The sequence below is a fragment of the Rana temporaria genome, chromosome 8, assembly GCF_905171775.1.
Source record: "Rana temporaria chromosome 8, aRanTem1.1, whole genome shotgun sequence".
NCBI classification, from domain to species: domain Eukaryota; kingdom Metazoa; phylum Chordata; class Amphibia; order Anura; family Ranidae; genus Rana; species Rana temporaria.
In genome coordinates, this window is record NC_053496.1 from 14,870,575 (window position 1) to 14,891,993 (window position 21,419).

General features: G+C 42.8%; 1 protein-coding gene across 1 annotated transcript in view; it reads left to right on the forward strand.

The window, feature by feature from the left end:
• The window catches only part of LOC120946693 (alpha-2-macroglobulin-like), a 154,345-nt gene that overhangs the window by 45,162 nt on the left and 87,764 nt on the right, over window positions 1-21,419 (forward strand). The window contains exons 9-12 of the mRNA XM_040361321.1: window positions 3,097-3,211; window positions 4,658-4,767; window positions 16,322-16,465; window positions 20,706-20,864. Coding sequence (XP_040217255.1) covers window positions 3,097-3,211; window positions 4,658-4,767; window positions 16,322-16,465; window positions 20,706-20,864 — 528 coding nt within the window. The remainder of the gene's footprint in view (window positions 1-3,096; window positions 3,212-4,657; window positions 4,768-16,321; window positions 16,466-20,705; window positions 20,865-21,419) is intronic.

Here is a 21,419-nt window from a genome sequence, read left to right on the forward strand (position 1 = left end):
TCGACGTGAACATTAATTGCGTCCAGCCCTATTCACGGACGACTTACGCAAACAACGTAAAAATTTCAAAATTCGACGCGGGAACGACGTCCATACTTAACATTGGCTAGGCCAGCTATTTGTTCGACTAATTTTACGGCGGAAAAAGCCTTACATAAACAACGTAAAAAAATGCGCCGGGCGCACGTACGTTTATGAATCGGCGTATCTAGCTCATTTGCATATTCTACACCGAAATCAACGGAAGCGCCACCTAGCGGCCAGCGTAAATATGCACCCTAAGATACGACGGCATAGGAGACTTACGCCGCTCGTATCTTAGCCTAATTTAAGCGTATCTGGTTTCCAGAATACGCTTATATTTACGACGGCGTAGATTCAGAGTTACGACGGCGTATCTACTGATACGCCGGCGTAACTGTCTCTGAATCTAGCTATCAGTATGTAGTATATTCTCTCGACAATTTTATGAACTTCATCTTTAAAGGGGAGTTCCACCCATTTAAAAGTCAGCAGCTACAAAAAGTATAGCTGCTGACTTTTAATAAACAGACACTCACCTGTCCCACAGTTCATCGATGCGGCCGCCAAAAGGCTTGCTTCTCTTCCCCTCTTCTCTGCGGCGTCAGCATTGCAAGTGTGGGCACCCGTCCGTGAAGCCACAGCCGAGCGCGCACTGCTTATGCGTGAGCCGGGCTGTGCATTGTGAATGGCCGGGCAAAAAGGTGAACTTCTGCTCGGCGCCGCAGTGCCAGGAGAGAAAGTGGGAGCTGGGTACCGGTTCTCCTCAGTGCAATTGAAATTGACTCCACAAATGATTAGAAAGTTTCAAGAAGGCTCTTAAATTAAACAATTTTAGCCAGTTTAAAGGATAAGTTCACCTTTTGTAACATGTTATATACATTCAGGGTGTAACAGGTTACAGAGGCACCATCTCCCACACCTCTAACTAAAGTGCCTGCTCACCTCCAAAAGTTGACTCCACTACAGAGTCGCACACGCCTATGATTTGATTATATCTATGAGGATAACTTGGGAAAACAACTCCTCCTCCTGATGTTCCTGGACAAGACAGACCTCCTCCTGGGTTCTCACTATGTAGACCCCACTACAGAGTCACACAAGATTAGTTTAATATCTCTCAGGATTTTTCGGGAACACAAATTCTCATCACAGTGTACCCAGACAGCTCAGACCTCCTCCCGAGATCTCATTCAGTCATGTGTGGCCATATAAAACAAAGGCAAACCATAGTGCTCTCTGCTATTAACATTTATTAAAACTGTAACTTATTCCGCGTACACACAACTGGAAGTCTGATGTGAGCTTTTGAATGGAAATTACGACCGTGTGTATGCTCCATTTGACTTTTTCTGTCGGAATTTCCGCCAGCAAAAGTTTGAGAGCAGGCTCTCAAAAATTCCGATCGTCTGTAGCAATTCCGACGTGCAAAATTCCGATGCATGCTCGGAAACAATTTGACACATGCTCGGAAATAATTTAACGCGTGCTCGGAAGCAATGAACTTCCTTTTCTCACCTCATCGTAGTGTTGTACGTCACCGCGTTCTTGACGGTCGAAAGTTCAGAGAACTTTTGTGTAACCGTGTGTATGCAAGCCAAGCTTAAGCGGAATTACGTTGGAAAAACCATCCAAGGTTTTTCCGACGGAAAATCCGATCATGTGTAAGCGGCATAAGGGATAAAATACTCACATATAAATGTGAAAAACATGCATATCATCAATCATGATGTAAACGCCAAAAGCGTCCCGAATGGTGACACCTCACAACTGTACGCGTTACGCTCTCTGATGAGATTCTTCAGCAGGTGAAGAAGTACGTAATGTGTACAGGTGTGAGGTGTCACCATTAAGGAAGTTTTTGTCGCGATTGGATAAATGTAAGTCAGCAGAGGTTCACCTCATTCACTAAGCTCAAAGAACCTTCCTTTGTAAAGTTAACATCTTCTTTGCCTTTACTAAATCAACCCCAAAGCGCATTTATTTATCTTCATAAGTGTAAAATCCACAGTTTTCTTAAGGCCCGTACACACGATCGGATATTCCGACAACAATTGTCCGACGGACGTGTTTTTTCGGACAATCCGACCGTTTGTACGCTCCATCGGACAATTGTTGTTGGAATTTCCGACAACAAATGTTGGGTGGTCATGCTCTGAAATTGTCCGACAACAAATGTGTTCTGTCTGATTATCGTGTGTACACAAATCCGTCTGACTAAAATCCAAAGTACAAACACGCATGCTCAGAACCAATGCTAAACATCAGACAACAATAGCAGAAGTTGCCCAAAGGGTGGCGGTAAGGAGCTGTAAAACCACATGGTTTGGTGAATATTCTGAATCGGCTGCAAAGGCTATGAATGTGGTTTTTCAGTAGTACATGGCGCTCAATGCCCCGAAGAGATTATCCATACCAAATCACCTTTCCAGATAGCTTACTCAGTCACAACTCACATGAAAGAAGATCTGGCGATGTTTATTCGTCTTATGATCCGTAGAATGTAAAGTTACGATTCTTCCATGCAGGTATAGAAGATACACACAGGTCACATGAATTACAGCATTAAAATGACTGATACAGAAAATAGGGGGAGGAGAAAACTCAGCAGCATGGTAACTACGGAATGCCACAAGAGACAAACTAGATAGACATTAAAGAGACAGTACATAATAAAAAATAATATCATGTAACATGACAGTGAATGTTGGCTGAAAAAGTTCTGCCCTGTGTATGCAGAACAAGTTCACGGCCAACGCCCTTCGGTCCAAAATCCACAGAAAAGTCTGATGGAAGTCTGATCGTGTGTACGAGGCTTAAGACAGGAAGTATTTTCCTGGCAAGATCAATAAGTTAAAATAAAGGAGAGCAGCCCCCCCTTACAAAATAAAGCTATTAAGCTACAACATCTAAGGATTTGTAAACTGCAAAAAATTACATTTTTGTTCCTGGCTTTAAATTGAAATGTTGGTTCTGTGGACTGTTCCTTTATATAGATATGTTTTCAACCCTAAAGTCCTTCAATTGATCACTAATATTTCAGCACTGTGTACCTCCCATTTCTCTCACTTACAGTTGGATAGATCGGGATGTGATACCATAGAGGTTAATTCTACAGTCTTTAAAATGAGAAACTCCAACATGGAGCGTGTACTGAAAGGAGAAGCCTCTATCACCGAGGATGGGACTGGTAAACTTCTGTTTTCTTCTTCCTTCTGTCTTGCTCATAAATGGAAGACCTAATGTACATAGATTGGGGGTGCCGAACTGGTGGCCCGCAGAGTCCTCTGATGTGACCTTCAACCTCTTGCTCTGGGATGGTGAGTAAGCAAGCCCAGATCGCAGGATGCCGACCCACCATCCCAGAGCATCAGTGTTGTGAATGGAGCTGGCGTAGAGGAACCAGGTGGCTGTGGAGCCCATGCTTCCTGTATAGCGCTGTCTTCCTGTTACAGGCAGAGTCACACCAAATGCAATCCGTATGGGACAGCAACAGCCGTCAACACCTAAATGGAAGACTTTTATTAAAGGTCGATTCTGCTGCTTTTAACCTGACTCACAAGTGCATTTCTGTTATTATCTGTGGGTTGGTGCGCTTTCTGAAAGTGCACCACACCTGCTGGACATAATAGACGTCTATGGCAAAATGCAGCTAACCCACAGGAAAGCCGGACTCCCCATTCACCTCTATGGAGCAACAGATGTGTCTGCTTACATTCACCTACCTCCAATGCAATCTGCTAAAAAAAAAAAAAAGATACACTACGCCGCCGTAAGTTAGAGCGGCAGGTCCTGTATTCACAAAGTAGTTGCGCTCTAACTTACGGCGGCGTAGTGTAACTGGGCCGGCGTAAGCCCGCCTAATTCAAAATAGGCTGGTTGGGGGCGTGTTCTATGCTAAACACTCGTGACCCCATGTATTTGACGTTTCTAACGAACGGCGCATGCGCCGTCCATGGACGTATCCCAGTGCGCATGCTCCAAATTACGCCGCAACGACTCATTGGTTTCGACGTGAACGTAACTTACGCCCAGCCCCATTCACGGACGACTTATGCAAACGACGTAAAGCATGAAAAATATGACGCGGTTCCGACGTCCATACTTAACATTGGCTGCGCCATCTTTTTGGTGGTTTATCTTTATGCCTGAAAACGCCTTACGTAAACGGCGTATCTTTACTGCGACAGCCGGGGCGTACGTTCGTGAATAGGCATATCTAGCTGATTTAAATATTCTAGGCGTAAATCAGCGTACACGCCCCTAGCGGCCAGCGTAAATATGCAGCTAAGATACGACAGCGTAGGAGACTTACGCCGGTCGTATCTTAGCAACATTTAAGCGTATCTCAGTTTGAGAATACGCTTAAATATACGACGGCGGGGATTCGGACTTACAACGGCCTATCTACTGATACGCCCATTGTAAGTCTTCATGAATCTGGCCCATTGTGGACACAGACCTGTCATTTGCCCGCTCCGCTCCTTGTGGCCCGTGACAGGTTACCAAGTCGCTTAAGTGGCCCTAGCTCTTTAAAAGATTGGGCACCCCTGACATAGATGTTACGTTGAATCTGTGAATCCTATGATTTCCCATAGCTTGATCTCTTATTTCTTTTCAACAATTTTTCTGACAGGTATTGAGTTATCTACAGTCAGTCAGGCTGCTATATCCAATGTAATGACTAAGGTGTCCTTTGTTGATGCTGACAGTAACTATAAATCTGGGATCCCATTCAATGGAGTGGTGAGTTGAAAAATATTTCTGTAAATCTTATTTTGCCATAAATTTAGTTTTTGTAATTATTATAACCAATGAAAGCTGAAAATAACAATAACATGTCTGAAAACAACAGTAAAACCGGCCACAGGCAGATCGAAAATTGGCCGGTTCAGCAGGAATCCGCCACATTTTTATCCATCCGTGGCCAGGCTGCTTGCACTGAAATCAACCTATCGATCAACTTGAGTATAACCAGCATTTGCTTTTTTTTTTATTTTGTATGATTATCGTTGCCAGCTATTAATAGTTAAAGCAGAGGTCCACTCTAATTTTTTTTTACATTAGCAGTCTCCTTGAAACCTATTAAAAACCACTTGGAGGAAAAAAATGATTTTACTTACAGTACCAGAAATGCCCTGTTGCTAGGCAGTCATCCTAATCTGACACTTCCTATACCGCGGAGCTCCTAGTTCACTTACTCCCTCGCTGGTGCTCCTGGAAAATGATGATCTCATCCCTTAGTTAGAATGGCAGTGCCTGCACCTGATCCGATGGACGGATCGGCCTCGGGGGCCGACATTGCGAACTCCCTGGACAGGTAAGTGTCCTTATTAAAAGTCAGCAGCTACAGTGTTTGTAGCTGCTAACTTTTAAAGAAAACATTTGCGGGTGGAACACTACTTTAATTCCCTTTTGTTAGAAATTCTGTATATGGCCCTAAAGAACAGACAGTGCACAGTCCACATGGACTTTGCTGCTTATCTGTAGACAGGAAACAGGAACCTTTACTCAGGGAAAAGACAGAGCATACCATGAATTCAGCTACAAACATACAATCACTGCCATCTACTGGTTGAAGAATTAGTCTGTACTAAATACTGATGTACAGTAGTTTTTGTATAAAATACTATTCTGTATTCCAACACTCCCACTCAACAACTGCCCCTTATTTAAGTCTTATTTCAGATCTCAGTTTTAAAAATCGGATTCTTGTAAGTGTTTTTGTCAAATGCTGTGATCCACTTTTGTTTCTCATGAGTTGGAACTCTTTGCATCTCATCCCATGAATCTGGCTCTGGTTTTTAATCCGGACAAACGTTTGGCTAGGATGCCTTTATTGCTTCTGGTTGATTTGCTGATTGAAGACTCTTGTGGCCTGGTTTCTTCTTTTACAGCATTTGGATTGTCTGCATTTATTTATATTTCTATGTCACTTTCTTGCTTATCTTCATGTGACACTGCTGTGGAATTTCCCTCAGTTTTAACACAATGAAGTTTCATGGACAAATATACTTCTACTGATGGTTACCTTGTCTGTGTCTTGGTGTAGAATTCTGTACCCTTTTGAGATCCACTGTACCCCACAAATACACCTTCCTTTGCGCAAGCATCCAATTTTGTATGGTTTTTTTTTTTGGATGTGCACATGGGCTTTTCTTTACAACATTTTTAGATGGTTCAAATATGGGACCTTTCCATTCCACAGTTCATATGGAGTTTTCTCAGTTGATTTTTGTAGTAGTCAATTTTGAAGATTGCATGTGGTCATAATTGCCTCTCCCAGTCCACGGTTGGCATATCTGCATTAACTGCTTGCCGACCAGCCGCCGCAGTTATACGGCGGCAGGTCGGCTCTGCTGGGCGAGATCACGTAGCTATACGTCATCTCGTCAAGCAGCCAATACGCAGACGTGCGTGCCCGGCGGGCGCGATCATCGCCGGGCATCCGCGATCACTCGTTACAGAGCGAGAACCGGGAGCTGTGTGTGTAAAAACACAGCTCCCGGTCCTGTCAGGGGGAGAAATGCCTGATTGTCTGTTCATTCAATGACTAGTAAAAAATAAATATTAATAAAAATGCCATAAAACTATCCCCTATTTTGTAAACGCTATAACTTTTGCGCAAACCAATCAATAAATGCTTAATGCAATTTTTTTTTACGAAAAATATGTAGAAGAATATGTATCGGCCTGAACTGAGGAAAAAAATAGTTTTTTATATATATTTTTGGGGGATATTTATTATAGCAAAAAGTAAAAAATATTCATTTTTTTCAAAATTGTCGCTCAATTTTTGTTTATAGCGCAAAAACTAAAAACCGTGATCAAATACCACCAAAAGAAAGCTCTATTTGTGGGAAAAAATGGACGCCAATTTTGTTTGGGAGCCACGTTGCATGACCGCGCAATTGTCAGTTAAAACAACGCAGTGCCGAATTGCAAAAAGTGGCCTGGTCTTTGACCAGCAATATGGTCCAGGGCTTAAAGCGGAGTTCCGGCCACAATTTCACTTTTTAAATATAAATACCCCTGTAATACACAAGCTTAATGTATTCTAGTAAAGTTAGTCTGTAAACTAAGGTCCGTTTTGTTAGGTTGTTACAGCATTTAGACACTTTATAAAATAGAAATTGACTGGGGCCATCTTAAGTGTGGGCATCATGAAGCCAGACTGTATGACTTCCTGGATTTCAGCCTTGCAGATCTCGCACATGCTCAGTGCTGCACAAACAGTGTAATAGGTTTCAGATCAGGTTTCAGCACCTGTACTGTCCAAGTCACATGACTCTTCGAGACTGGGGAGTGCACAGACTCCTGGAAAGTTACACCCACTACATTCCCAGGAGTCTGTGCGGTGTAGGTTAGGAAGCTTAAGCACCTAGGTGCAGGAAGAGGGAAGATAACTATTCTGCCTAGCAACAACACTTTGAAGGCATCTGAAAAAAAAAATGTTTTTCTTAAAGGACTAATGACATTTTTTTAAAACTACTAATGTAATGTTATATTTATGGGTGGATCTCCACTTTAAGTGGTTAAACAAAATGGTTCTTCCACTCTCACATAGAATACAGTTTATTATTTTTATGCAACTCCATTTTGTTCTGGGTTGTATGGTACAGTTTCAAATATTATGCCACACTTTCTGAGAATCGCCTGTGTGTTATCTCCTGTATATTCAGTTCCATTGTCTGTAGACAATACACTCAGCATTTTGCCAAATGTGTTGCTTACTTGGGCCAAATACTGATCAAGTATCTTTTAGACATGCGCAGAACATAAATATTTGTTTAGTTTCGGATAGATCTGTTATGCTACTAATTTTGTTAAGTTGATTCATTTCAGAATTAGTTTCATTCAATTTTGTTTAGTTTATTCGTTTTCTAACAAATACAAATTTTTGGAACAATTTGACTTCTGATTGGTTGAAAAATGATCGACCAATTTGAGTTATATATTGTTTTGCATGTGTTAAATGGAGACAAACATAAGTTTACACTCAGAAAATTGAAAGGGCTTAACATTGTGGTCAGAGTTTCACTCATTTAGTCCCTGGTTTAAATCTTTTTTTTATGTTTTTCCACATCTTCTCATTTATTAACCTCACATCTGATTATTCAAAGACAATAATATTTCTTTAACCACTTAAGCCCCGGACCATATTGCTGCCTAAAGACCCAAGGGGTTTTTACAGTTCGGGACTGTGTCGCTTTAACAGACAATTGCGCGGTCGTGCGACGTGGCTCCCAAACAAAATTGGCGTCCTTTTTTCCCCACAAATAGAGCTTTCTTTTGGTGGTATTTGATCACCTCTGCGGTTTTTATTTTTTGCGCTATAAACAAAAATAGAGCGACAATTTTGAAAAAAATGCAATATTTTTTACTTTTTGCTGTAATAAATATCCCCCAAAAACATATATAAAAACATTTTTTTTCCTCAGTTTAGGCCGATACGTATTCTTCTACCTATTTTTAGTAAAAAAAATCGCAATAAGCGTTTATCGATTGGTTTGCGCAAAATTTATAGCGTTTACAAAATAGGGGATAGTTTTATTGCATTTTTATAAATTTTTTTTTTTTTACTACTAATGGCGGCGATCAGCGATTTTTTTCGTGACTGCGACATTATGGCGGACACTTCGGACAATTTTGACACATTTTTGGGACCATTGTCATTTTCACAGCAAAAAATGCATTTAAATTGCATTCTTTATTGTGAAAATGACAGTTGCAGTTTGGGAGTTAACCACAGGGGGCGCTGTAGGAGTTAGGGTGCACCTAGTATGTGTTTACAACTGTTGGGGGGTGTGGCTGTAGGAATGACGTCATCGATCGTGTCTTCCCTATAAAGGGAATGACGCGATCGATGCGCCGACACAGTGAAGCACGGGGAAGCCGTGTTTACACACGGCTCTCCTCGTTCTTCAGCTCCGGGGAGCGATCGCGACGGAGCGGCTATAAACAAATAGCCGCGCCGTGGTCCCGGATCGCTCCCCGAGCGGACCCGACCTCCGCATGTAGCGGGGGGGGTCCCGATCGGACCCCCCACCCGCTAATAGGCGAGGACGTACCTGTACGCCCATGTGCCTGTACGTGCCATATTGTGGACGTATATGTACATGCGGGGGTCGGGAACTGGTTAACCACTTCAGCCCCGGACCATATTGCTGGTCAAAGACCAGGCCACTTTTTGCGATTCGGCACTGCGTCGTTTTAACTGACAATTGCGCAATCGTGTGACGTGGCTCCCAAACAAAATTGGCGTAGTTTTTTTCCTCACAAATAGAGCTTTCTTTTGGTGGTATTTGATCACCTCTGCGGTTTTTAGTTTTTGCGCTATAAACAAAAATAGAGCGACAATTTTGAGAAAAAATTATATTTTTTACTTTTTGCTGTAATAAATATCCCCCAAAAATATATAAAAAAACGTTTTTTTTCCTCAGTTTAGGCCGATACGTATTCTTCTACATATTTTTCGTAAAAAAAAATCGAAATAAGCGTTTATTGATTGGTCTGCGCAAAAGTTATAGCGTTTACAAAATAGGGGATAGTTTTATGGCATTTTTATTAATATTTTTTTTTTACTAGTAATGGCGGCGATCAGCAATTTTTATCGGTACTGTGACATTATGGCGGACACTTCGGACACTTTTGACAGATTTTTGGGACCATTGGCATTTTTATAGCGATCAGTGCTATAAAAATGCATTGATTACTATAAAAATGCCACTGGCAGGGAAGGGGTTAACACTAGGGGGCAGGGAAGGGGTTAAGTATGTTCCCTGGGTGTGTTCTAACTGAAGGGGGGGTGGACTGACTAGGGGAAATGACTGTTCTTCTGTTCATACATTGTATGAACAGACTGTCAGGCATTTCTCCCCCTGACAGGACCGGGAGCTGTTTACGCTCTGTAACGAGCGATCGCGGGTGCCCGGCGGTGATCGCGCCCACCGGGCACACGCGTCGGCGCCAGGGGCGAGCGGGGAGCACGCATGCGCGCCTCCGGCGGCACGTGCGCCCCTATTGGCTGCTCGGCGAGATGACGTAATATTACGTGATCTCGCCCAGCAGAGCCGACCTGCCACCGTAAAACTGTGGCGGCTGGTCGGCAAGCTGTTAAACAATCTTGGGAAAGTGTATGTGGTGGCTGATTTTAAAGGGGTTGTAAAGATTTTTTTTTTTTAAATAACAAACTTACCTCCACTGTGCAGCTCGTATTGCACAGAGTGGCCCCGATGCACTTCTTCTGGGGTCCCTCGGTGGCTGTCTCTTTTCCTCCCCGCAAGAACTCCAAACATTCATGCTCTCTCGCATTGTGTGGAGTCCTTGCGAGCACGCTCCCGTGATACAGCGAGCGGCCATAGCCACTCACTGTATCACTCGACCCCGCCCCTTGGCACGCCATGTCATTGAATGTGTTTGACAGCAGTGCCAGCCAATGGCTGCGCTGCTTTCAATCCATCCGCTCTAGCCAATCAACGGCCAGGCTGAGCGGCGAAGAGGATGTCGGGGCCGAGCGCGGGACTTTCAAGGGGTCAGGTAAGTATAAAGGCGGGGGGGGGGGAGCAGTATAGTCAGAAGTTTTTTCACCTTAACCACTTGACAACTGGGCACTTAAACACCCTTAATAACCAGACCAATTTTCAGCTTTTGGTGCTCTCACGTTTTGAATGACAATAACTCAGTCATACAACATTGTAACCAAATGAAATTTTTGTCCTTTTTTTCCCACAAATAGAGCTTTCTTTTGGTGGTATTTGATCACCTCTGCGTTTTTTTTTTTTTTCGCTATTAATGAAAAAAGAACGAAAATTTTGTAAAAAAATTAATTTTTCTTCATTTCTATCATATCATTTTGTAAAAAAGTAATTTTTTCTCATACATTTGGCCTAAAATGCATACTGCTACATATTTTTGGTAATATTACATAGGGTCTACAAGCTATGGTACCAATTTCTGAAAATTGAACAATTTGATCACACCTGAAGTACTGACAGCTTCTCTCATTTCTTGAGACCCTAACAAGCCAATAAAGTACAAATACCCCCCAAATGACCCCTTTTTGGAAAGTAGACATTCCAAGGTAGTTAGTAAGAGTCATAGTTAGTTTTTTGAAGTTGTCATTTGTTCCCACAATTCTTTGCAAAATTAAGATTTTTTTTTTTTTTTATCATACCAATATTGTCATTATAACAGGTTATTTCTCTCACATGGCATGTATATTCCACAAATGACACCCCAAAATATATTCTGCTGCTCCTCCTGAGTATGGCGATACCACATGTGTGAGACTTTTACACAGCGTGGCCACATACAGAGGCCCAACACCGAAGTAGCAACTTCAAGCATTCTAGGATAAATTACACAACCACCTATTACACTTTTGAAGGCCCTGGAGCACCAGGACAATGGAAACGCCCACAAAGTGACCCCATTTTGGAAAGCTAACACCCCAACGTATAATCTATGAGGCATAATGAGTCTTTTGAACAGTTCATTTTTTTCCAGATGTTTTTGGAAAATGTGGAAAAAAATAAAAACGCATTTTTTTTTACAGAAAGTTGTCCATTTATAGGATATTTCCAACACATAGCATGTACATAGAAAAAATTACACCCCAAAATATATTCTGCTGCTCCTCCTGAGTATGGCGATACCACATGTGTGAGACTTTTACACAGCGTGGCCACATACAGAGGCCCAACATCCAAGAAGCACCATCAGGTGTTCTAGGGACATAAATTACACATCCAATTTCCTTACAATCTATCACATTTTTGAAGGGCCTTCATATTTCTAACACAGCATGTACATACCAAGAATTACACCCTAAAATACATTCTGCTGAGTAATGGGTAAAAAAAAAAGAAGATTACCTGTGGTTTTAGTAGTGCAATTGTCCACAGAAGGAGAGCCCCGATCCAGGCAGCAGGCAGGGACGTGGTCACTGGTCAGCGACAGTGAATGGAATTGTCCAGGCAGCAGGCAGCAGGCAGGAATATTGTCCATAGTCAGGCAAAATATTCGTCCTGGTAGGAACATGGTCCAAGTAGCGGGCCAGGAAAGAATGGGGACAGGGGTAGAGGCTTCTCCCACCCAAATCTCTTTGAAGCCTCCGGGCAACCAGACCCTAATCCGGGAATGAGAAAACTAAAAAATTAGTTTTTTCATCCAGAAAAACAATTCTGGAGCCCCTCACATATGTGAGACCCCTGTGTTCCCACTAGTATAGCAGGGTAAAAGATCAATCCAAGGGGCAGGCAAAAAACGTGGTCAAACAGTCCAGGGTCAGTTCCAGAGCAGGCAGAGGTAGGTACAGTTTAGGGTTAGGCAAAAGAGTGGTCGTATAACAAGCCAGGGTCAGTTCCAGAGAAGGCAGAGGTATGTTTAGGGTTAGGCAAAAGAGTGGTCGTATAACAGGCCATGGTCGATTCCGGAGAAGGCAGAAGTATGTTTAGGGTTAGGCAAAAGAGTGGTCGTATAACAGGCCATGGTCGGTTCCGGAGAAGGCAGAGGTATGAGTGCAGTGGCATAAGGGGTGTGGGGGGAAATTACAGGAAATTAGAATTGCGTTTACTATACGTCCCTAATAATGAAGAAATGTATGGTAACGGCGGAAACATGTTCCAATACAGAGGCCTGGTTGGGAAGGACAATCGGGACAGTAATACACAGTGTCTTTTCGAATTCCTCTTCTGGAGCACACCCGGCACCTCTTCTGATTTCTGTGGCCTGTTTCAGGGGAGGGGGTTTTCTCAGGAAAGTGACGCTCGTGGAGTCTGCTCACAGAATCAGAGCGAATATTTTCCGGTGGGTTTTCAGGGTACAAAAGGGCAGTGATGACTTCTTCTTGATAGTCCAGATATGATACGGGGTTCTCTGATGATTTTTTGTAGATTACATAGGAGTTATAAAAGGCCAAACTAAAAAAATAAATGGACACTTTCTTGTACCAGTGGCGGGATTTTCTTGTGGGCAGGTAGGGTTCTATCATCTGGTCATTGAAGTCCACTCCCCCCATGAACAAATTATAGTCATAGATGCATTTTGGTTTTTGGATTGGGCCGGTTCTTTTGGGGACTTCCACGCAGGTGTCGTCGTGGATTGATGTAAGCATGTGGACGTTCCGTTTGTCCCTCCACCTGACAGCCAATATCTCCTGGTTCCTCAATGCTGCAGACTCCCCTCGTCTGAGCTTTTGATCCACCAGTTTTTGCGGGAAGCCTTTCCTGTTGGGTCTTATTGTGCCACATGCTGGGGTATTCCGAAGGTAAAGACAGCGAAACAGGGGCAAGCTGGTGTAGAAATTATCCACATAAAGGTGGTATCCCTTTCCAAAGAGTGGATACATCAGATCCCAGACCACTTTTCCGCTGACTCCCATATACTCTGGGCATTCAGGGGGATGCAGTTGGGAGTCCTTCCCTTCATACACCAAGAATGAGTATAGGTACCCTGTGGCTCTGTCGCAAAGTTTGTACATTTTGACCCCATATCGGGCCCTTTTGCTGGGGATGAACTGCTTGATGCTCAGCCTGCCTGAGAATTTGACAAGGGACTCGTCCACAGATATGTTCTGTTCAGGGGTATATTATATAATTGGGGAAATCGTTGAGCGAAAAAATTTAGAAGTGGCCTAATTTTATATAGCTTGTCAAAAGCAGGGTCATTTCGGGGAGGGCACTGGCCGTTATCGTTAAAGTGGAGGAACCACATAATTATTAAATATCGGGATCTTGGCATAAGGGAGGAGAAGAGTGGCATGTGGTGAATGGGTTTGGTGGACCAGTAGGAGTACAATTGTTTTTTTTTTTAAAGTGCCATAGTAAAGGTTAGGCCTAAGAAAATTTTAAATTCGTCCACGGTTAGTTCTCTCCACTCAAAGGGGCGGGCATATCTGGAACCAGGGTTACTTCTTATGTACTGTTGTGCGTAGAGATTGCACTGGGCCACAATGAAGGATAGCAAATCTTCAGTGAAAAGTAAATTAAAAAAATTAAGCATTGAAAAGTTTTCGGTGTTCACCTGGACACCTGGCTGGGCAGTGAAAGGGGGGATATTTGCTGCTCCGGAATTAGGGGGAAGCCACAGGGGGTTTTGAAGGCCATAGGGAAGGCTGGCGTGGCCCCTATCCCTTTGGGGCTGAGATGACACCCTATTGGTGCCTGGGCTTTGTTGCAGTGGCACAGCGCTTGAGGCGGACGGCACAGCGCTTGAGGCGGACGGCACAGCGCTTGAGGCAGACGGCACAGCGCTTGAGGCGGATGGCACAGCGCTTGAGGCGGACGGCACATCGCTTGAGGTGGACGGCACATTGCTTGAGGTGGACGGCACAGCGCTTGAGGTGGACGGCCCTGCGCGTCTGGGAGTAGGCCGCTTCTCCACGCCAGCACCCCTTCTTTTCCTGGGCCCACGTTCCTCTTCAGATTCTGAATCCGACCCACTGTCTATAACGGGTTCATAGGCCGAATCCGAATCGGACAGAGACTCCTCGCTGCTCTCATCGCTCATGGCTAGTAGACGCTGTACGGCCTGCTCACCGGTAAAGATTTTTTTTGCCATACTGGTGGCTGGTGAGGCTGTACTGCAGAGCACTGTGGTGGCACTGATGGACACAGGTGGGCACAGGCGGCACTTATGTGCACTGTAGTGGCACGGGTGTGGCTCTGGTGGGCACAGGTGGCTCTGGTGGGCACAGGTGGCTCTGGTGGGCACATGTGGCTCTGGTGGGCACAGGTGGCTCTGGTGGGCACAGGTGGCTCTGGTGGCTCTGGTGGGGCTCTGGTGTGCATTGATTAGCAGAAGGCGGCACTTATGTGCACTGTAGTGGCACGGGTGTGGCTCTGGTGGGCACAGGTGGCTCTGGTGGGCACAGGCAGCACTGGTGGGCACAGGCAGCACTGGTGGGCACAGGCGGCACTGGTGGGCGCAGGCGGCACTGGTGGGCACAGGCGGCACTGGTGGGCACAGGCGGCACTGGTACGGCACTGTTTTGGCACTGGTATAGGACTGCTGTGGCTATGGTGGCACTGGTGCGGCTCTGGTGACACTGGTGCGGCTCCGGTGACACTGGTGCGGCTCTGGTGACACTGGTGTGGCACAGGTGGCACAGATGTGGCACTACTGGGCACAGATGTGGCACTATGGACACAGATGTGGCACTGATGTGGCACTTTAGGCACAGATGTGGCACTGATGTGGCACTATGGGCACAGATTTGGCACTGATGTGGCAATATGGGCACAGATTTGGCACTATGGGGCAATATGGGCACAGATTTGGCACTATGGGGCACTTGTATGGTTTGTAAAACTCACAGTTTATCTCCTCTTCTCTCTCGCTGATACTGTGTGAGGAGAGGAGATAAACTTTCCCTGACCTTCTGTGTTTACATTGTGATCGCGCTGTCATTGGACGGCGCGATCACATGGAAAAAGACCACTGTTACTGGTCAATTTCCTTGATCTGTGTAGCGCCGGGTCTCATAGACCCGGCGCGCACAGAATCTTCTGTGTGCGCGCCCGAGGCGGCGCGCATTGCTGCTTCTGCAGGGCGCCGTTAAATAACGGCAACCCCCAGTTAAGCAACCACCTTGCCGGCGTTATATGACGGCGGCTGGTGGTTAAGTGGTTAATGCATAGAATACATTAAGGTGAAACAACTTTTACCTTTACAACCCCTTTAAGACATAGCAATTTGGAAGAAATAACCTGTAGAAATAAAGGGCTGACCAGGAAATATATTAAGACATGGGCAAAATGGTTTAAATTTAAGAAAACAAAACTATATTATGAAATGTTATCAGACCCTGATGGTAAATCAGAGTATGACTTATTAATTAATATTGATTAATCTTATAGTTTCTGCACCTTCCCGACAGTTCTATATTTACATTAGTCGTATGTCCCCCCTAAACCTCCCTCTTCCTTTCTTCTTTTTTTTCTCTTCCTCTCCTTTGTATATGTTTCAAGATAATGTTTGGATTGTTTTTTTTAATGCTGAAAATAATAATAAAAAAGGCAAAAAAGACATAGCAATCTATGTAGATGAGCCCTACAAAGGGTAATGATGAGACACTGTAGGATCAGACTACATGCAATCCATTCATTCTGTGCTTGTCTTTGTTTTAGGCACATCGCCAAAATTCTTTTGAGCAAGTGTGCATCGTGAACAAGCCAATTAAATGCATTTTTTTCCTGTTTCCATGAGGACTGATGTACATATTTCCTGGCATAATACTAACAAACACTGTTTAAATAGTCATACTCTGTTTGTGATATCTCATTATGTCTTCTTTCAGGTTAAAGTAGTGGATGCTGGTGATAACCCGATACCAGGCATTAAGGTTTACCTAACAAGTTTCGTCAATTCAATCAATGAACCCTGGATGACGGATGACTATGGACAACGTAAAAAACGACGTAAAAAAAAGCGCCGGCCGAACGTACGTTTGTGGATCGCCGTAAATAGCTAATTTGCATACTCGACGCGGATTTCGACGGAAACGCCACCTAGCGGCCGCCGAAAAATTGCATCTAAGATCCGACGGCGTACTAAGACGTACGCCTGTCGGATCGATCCCAGATGCCGTCGTATCTTGTTTTGTGGATACAAAACAAAGATACGACACGGGAAATTTAAAATTACGCCGGCGGATCAATAGATACGCCGGCGTAATCCTTTTGTGGATCTGCCCCTAAGTCTGTACTAAATACTGATGTACAGTAGTTTTTGTAGAAAATACTATTCTGTATTCCAACACTCCCACTCAACAACTGCCCCTTATTTAAGTCTTATTTCAGATCTCAGTTTTAAAAATCTGATTCTTGTAAGTGTTTTTGTGAAATGCTGTGATCCACTTTTGTTTCTCATGAGTTGAAACTCTTTGCATCTCATCCCATGAATCTGGCTCTGGTTTTAATCCTACACGACAGCATAGGACAAATGTTTGGCTAGGATGCCTTTATTGATTCTGGTTAATTGGCTGAATGAAGACTCTTGTGGCCTGGTTTCTTCTTTTACAGCATTTGGATTGTCTGCATTTATTTATATTTCTGTCACTTTCTTGCTTATCTTCATGTGACACTGCTGTGGAATTTCCCCTCAGTTTTAACACAATGAAGTTTCATGGACAAATATACTTCTACTGATGGTTACCTTGTTTGTGTCTTGGTGTAGAATTCTGTACCCTTTTGAGATCCACTGTAACCCACCAGTACACCTTCCTTTGCGCAAGCATACCATTTTGTATGTGTTTCTTTTTGGATGTGCACATGGGCTTTTATTTACAACATTTTTAGATGGTTCAAATCTGGGAACTTTTCCATTCCACAGTTCATATGGAGTTTTCTCAGTTGATTTTTGTAGTAGTCAATTTTGAAGATAGCATGTGGTCATAATTGCCTCTCCCAGTCTACAGTTGGCATATCTGCATTAACTGCTTGCCGACCAGCCGCCGCAGTTATCTGCTGGGCGAGATCACGTAGCTATATGTCATCTTGCCGAGCAGCCAATTGGGGCGCACGCGCACCCCCCCCTTTCCCCTGACACCGACGCGCGTGCCCGTCGGGCGCGATCACCGCCGGGCACCCTCGATCGATCAGTACAGACCGAGAACCGGGAGCTGTGTGTGTAAACACACAGCTCCTGGTCCTGTCAGGGGGAGAAATGCCTGATTGTCTGTTCATACAATGTATGAACAGCGATCAGTCATTTCCCCAAGTTAGTCCACCCCCCCTTCAGTTAGAACACACCCAGGGAACATACATCACCCCTTCCTCGCCCCCTAGTGTTAACCCCTTCCCTGCCAGTGGCATTTTTATAGTAATCAATGCGTTTTTATAGCACTGATCGCTATAGAAATGCCAATGGTCCCAAAAATGTGTCAAAGTGTCCGAAGTGTCTGCCATAATGTCGCAGTACCGATAAAAATCGCTGATCGCTGCCATTACTAGTAATAAAATGAATATGAATAAAAATTCCATAATACTATCCCCCATTTTGTAAATGCTATAAATTTTGCACAAACCAATCAATAAACGCTTATTGCGATTTTTTTTACGAAAAATATGTAGAAGAATACGTAACGACCTAAACTGAGGAAAAAAAATGTTTTTTTATATATTTTTGGGGGATATTTATTATAGCAAAAAGGTAAAAAATATATATTTTTTTTAAATTGTCGCTCTATTTTTGTTTATAGCGCAAAAATTAAAAACCGCAGAGGTGATCAAATCCTACCAAAAGAAAGCACTATTTGTGGGAAATAAAGGACGCCAATTTTGTTTGGGAGCCGTATCTACTGATACGCCGGCGTACTTTCAAATTTCCTGCGTCGTATCTTTGTTTTGAATCCTCAAAACAAGATACAACAGCATCTGGGTTAGATCCGACAGGCGTACATCTTCGTACGCCTTCGGATCTAAGATACAATTCTTCGGCGTCCGCTGGGTGGCGTTCCTGTCGTAATCTGCGTTGAGTATGCAAATTAGCTATTTCCGATGAAAATACTGTTCAAGTATCTTTTAGACATGTGCAGAATAGAAAGATGTGTTTAGTTTTGGATAGATCCGTTATGCTACTAATTTTGTTAAGTTGATTCATTTCAGAATTTGTTTCATTTTATTTTTTTAGTTCATTAGTTTTCTAACAAACACAAATTTTTGGAACAATTTGAATTCTGATTGGTTGAAAAATGTTAAATGGAGACAAACATAAGTTTACACTCAGAAAATTGAAAGGGATTAACATTGTGGTCAGAGGTGTATGTTTCACTCATTTAGTCCCTGGTTTAAATCTTTTTTTTAAGTTTTTCCACATCTTCTCATTTATTAACCTCACATCTGATTATTCAAAGACAGTGATATTTCTATAACCACTTCAGCCCCGGACCATATTGCTGGTCAAAGACCAGGCAACTTTTTGCGATTCGGCACTGCGTTGCTTTAACTGACAATTGCGCGATCGTGCAACGTGGCTCCCAAACAAAATTGGCGTCCTTTTTTTCCCAAAAATAGAGCTTTTTTTGGTGGTATTTGATCACCTCTGCGGTTTTTAGTTTTTGTGCTATAAACAAAAATAGTGCGACAATTTTGAAAAAAAATAATATTTTTTACTTTTTGCTGTAATAAATATCCCCCAAAAATATATAAAAAAAAATGTTTTCCTCAGTTTAGGCTTATACGTATTCTTCTACATATTTTTCGTAAAAAAAATTGCAATAAGAGTTTATTGATCGGTTTGCGCAAAAGTTATAGCGTTTACAAAATAGGGGATAGTTTTATGGCATTTTTATAAAAAAAAATTTAATAGTAGTGGCGATTTTAATCGGTACTGTGACATTATGGCGAACACGTCGGACACTTTTGACACATTTTGGGACCATTGGCATTTTTATAGCGATTAGTGCTATAAAATGCATTGATTACTATAAAAATGCCACTGGCAGGGAAGAGGTTAACACTAGGGGGCAGGGAAGGGGTTAAGTATGTTCCCTGGGTGTGTTCTAACTGTAGGGGGGGTGGACTCACTAGGGGAAATGACTGATCGCAAGCGGTTAAACAATCTTGGGAAAGTGTATGTGGTGGCTGATTTAAAGGGGTCATACTTACCTCCACTGTGCAGCTCGTTTTGCACAGAGTGGCCCCGATCCACTTCTTCTGGGGTCCCTCGGTGGCTGTCTCTGGTCCTCCCCGCAAGAACTTCAAACATTCATGCAAGCTCTCTCGCATTGTGTGGAGTCCTTTCGAGCATGCTCCCATGATACAGCGAGTGGCCATAGCCACTCACTGTATCACTCGACTCCGCCCCTTGGCACGCCATGTCATTGAATGTGTTTGACAGCAGTGCCAGCCAATGGCTGCGCTGCTTTCAATCCATCCGCTCTAGCCAATCAACGGCCAGGCTGAGCGGCGAAGAGGATGTCGGGGCCGAGCGCGGGACTTTCGAGGGGTCAGGTAAGTATAAAGGCAGGCCGGGGGGGGGGGGGGGCAGTATAGTCAGAAGTTTTTTCACCTTAATGCATAGAATACATTAAGGTGAAAAAACTTTTACCTTTACAACCCCTTTAAGACATAGCAATTTGGAAGAAATAACCTGTAGAAATAAAGGGCTGACCAGGAAATATATTAAGACATGGGCAAAATGGTTTAAATTTATGAAAACACAACTATATTATGAAATGTTATCAGACCCTGATGGTAAATCAGAGTATGACTTATTAATTAATATTGATTAATCTTATAGTTTCTGCACCTTCCCGACAGTTCTATATTTACATTAGTCGTATGTCCCCCCTAAACCTCCCTCTTCCTTTCTTCTTTTTTTTCTCTTCCTCTCCTTTGTATATGTTTGAAGATAATGTTTGGATTGTTTTTTTTAATGCTGAAAATAATAATAAAAAAGGCAAAAAAGACATAGCAATCTATGTAGATGAGTCCTACAAAGGGTAATGATGAGACACTGTAGGATCAGACTACATGCAATCCATTCATTCTGTGCTTGTCTTTGTTTTAGGCACATCGCCAAAATTCTTTTGAGCAAGTGTGCATCGTGAACAAGCCAATTAAATGCATTTTTTTCATGTTTCCATGAGGACTGATGTACATATTTCCTGGCATAATACTAACAAACACTGTTTAAATAGTCATACTCTGTTTGTGATATCTCATTATGTCTTCTTTCAGGTTAAAGTGGTGGATGCTGGTGATAACCCGATACCAGGCATTAAGGTTCACCTAACAAGTTTCGTCAATTCAATCAATGAAACCTTGGTGACGGATGACAATGGACAAGCTTCTTTCAGTGTTAATACAAGTCAATGGATGGGGCGAATATCTCTCTCGGTACTAACAGTTTTGTTTTGATACATTGCTATATGTGTATTTCTAAAATTCTATGTTAAGGAGGCTAGTTAAATAGGTTGTCAAAAGAGTTTAGTTTGACGCAATTTGCGTAATTTCCCTATATCATTATACTCACACTAAAATATTTAAAAACCTTTGAAAGTAAAATTGGCAATACCACATTGAAGTATAAAAATGTAGGTAGATTGGCAAAAAAAAAAAAAAACAACAAGAAAGGAAAAACTGCATTAAATCTTTTATTTAATAAAAATCATGCTGTAGGCTCCTTTCACATTTTTGCATTTTTTTTTGTGTTGTAAATATGTTGCTTTGTAGATGCAATGTGTGTTTTAGGTGCATTACAATTGATGTAACACCTAGACATATGCACTGACGGAAAAAAATGTAGTTTTCGTTTTTTTTTTTTCGGGTCAGTCGTTATGATCAAAGATCGTAGTTTTGAATACATTTGTAACTTCGTAAAAAATATATATATTTGTTATGTTCCATTTGTTTAGGTGCAATATTTGTAAATTAGAAAATACATAAATTCTC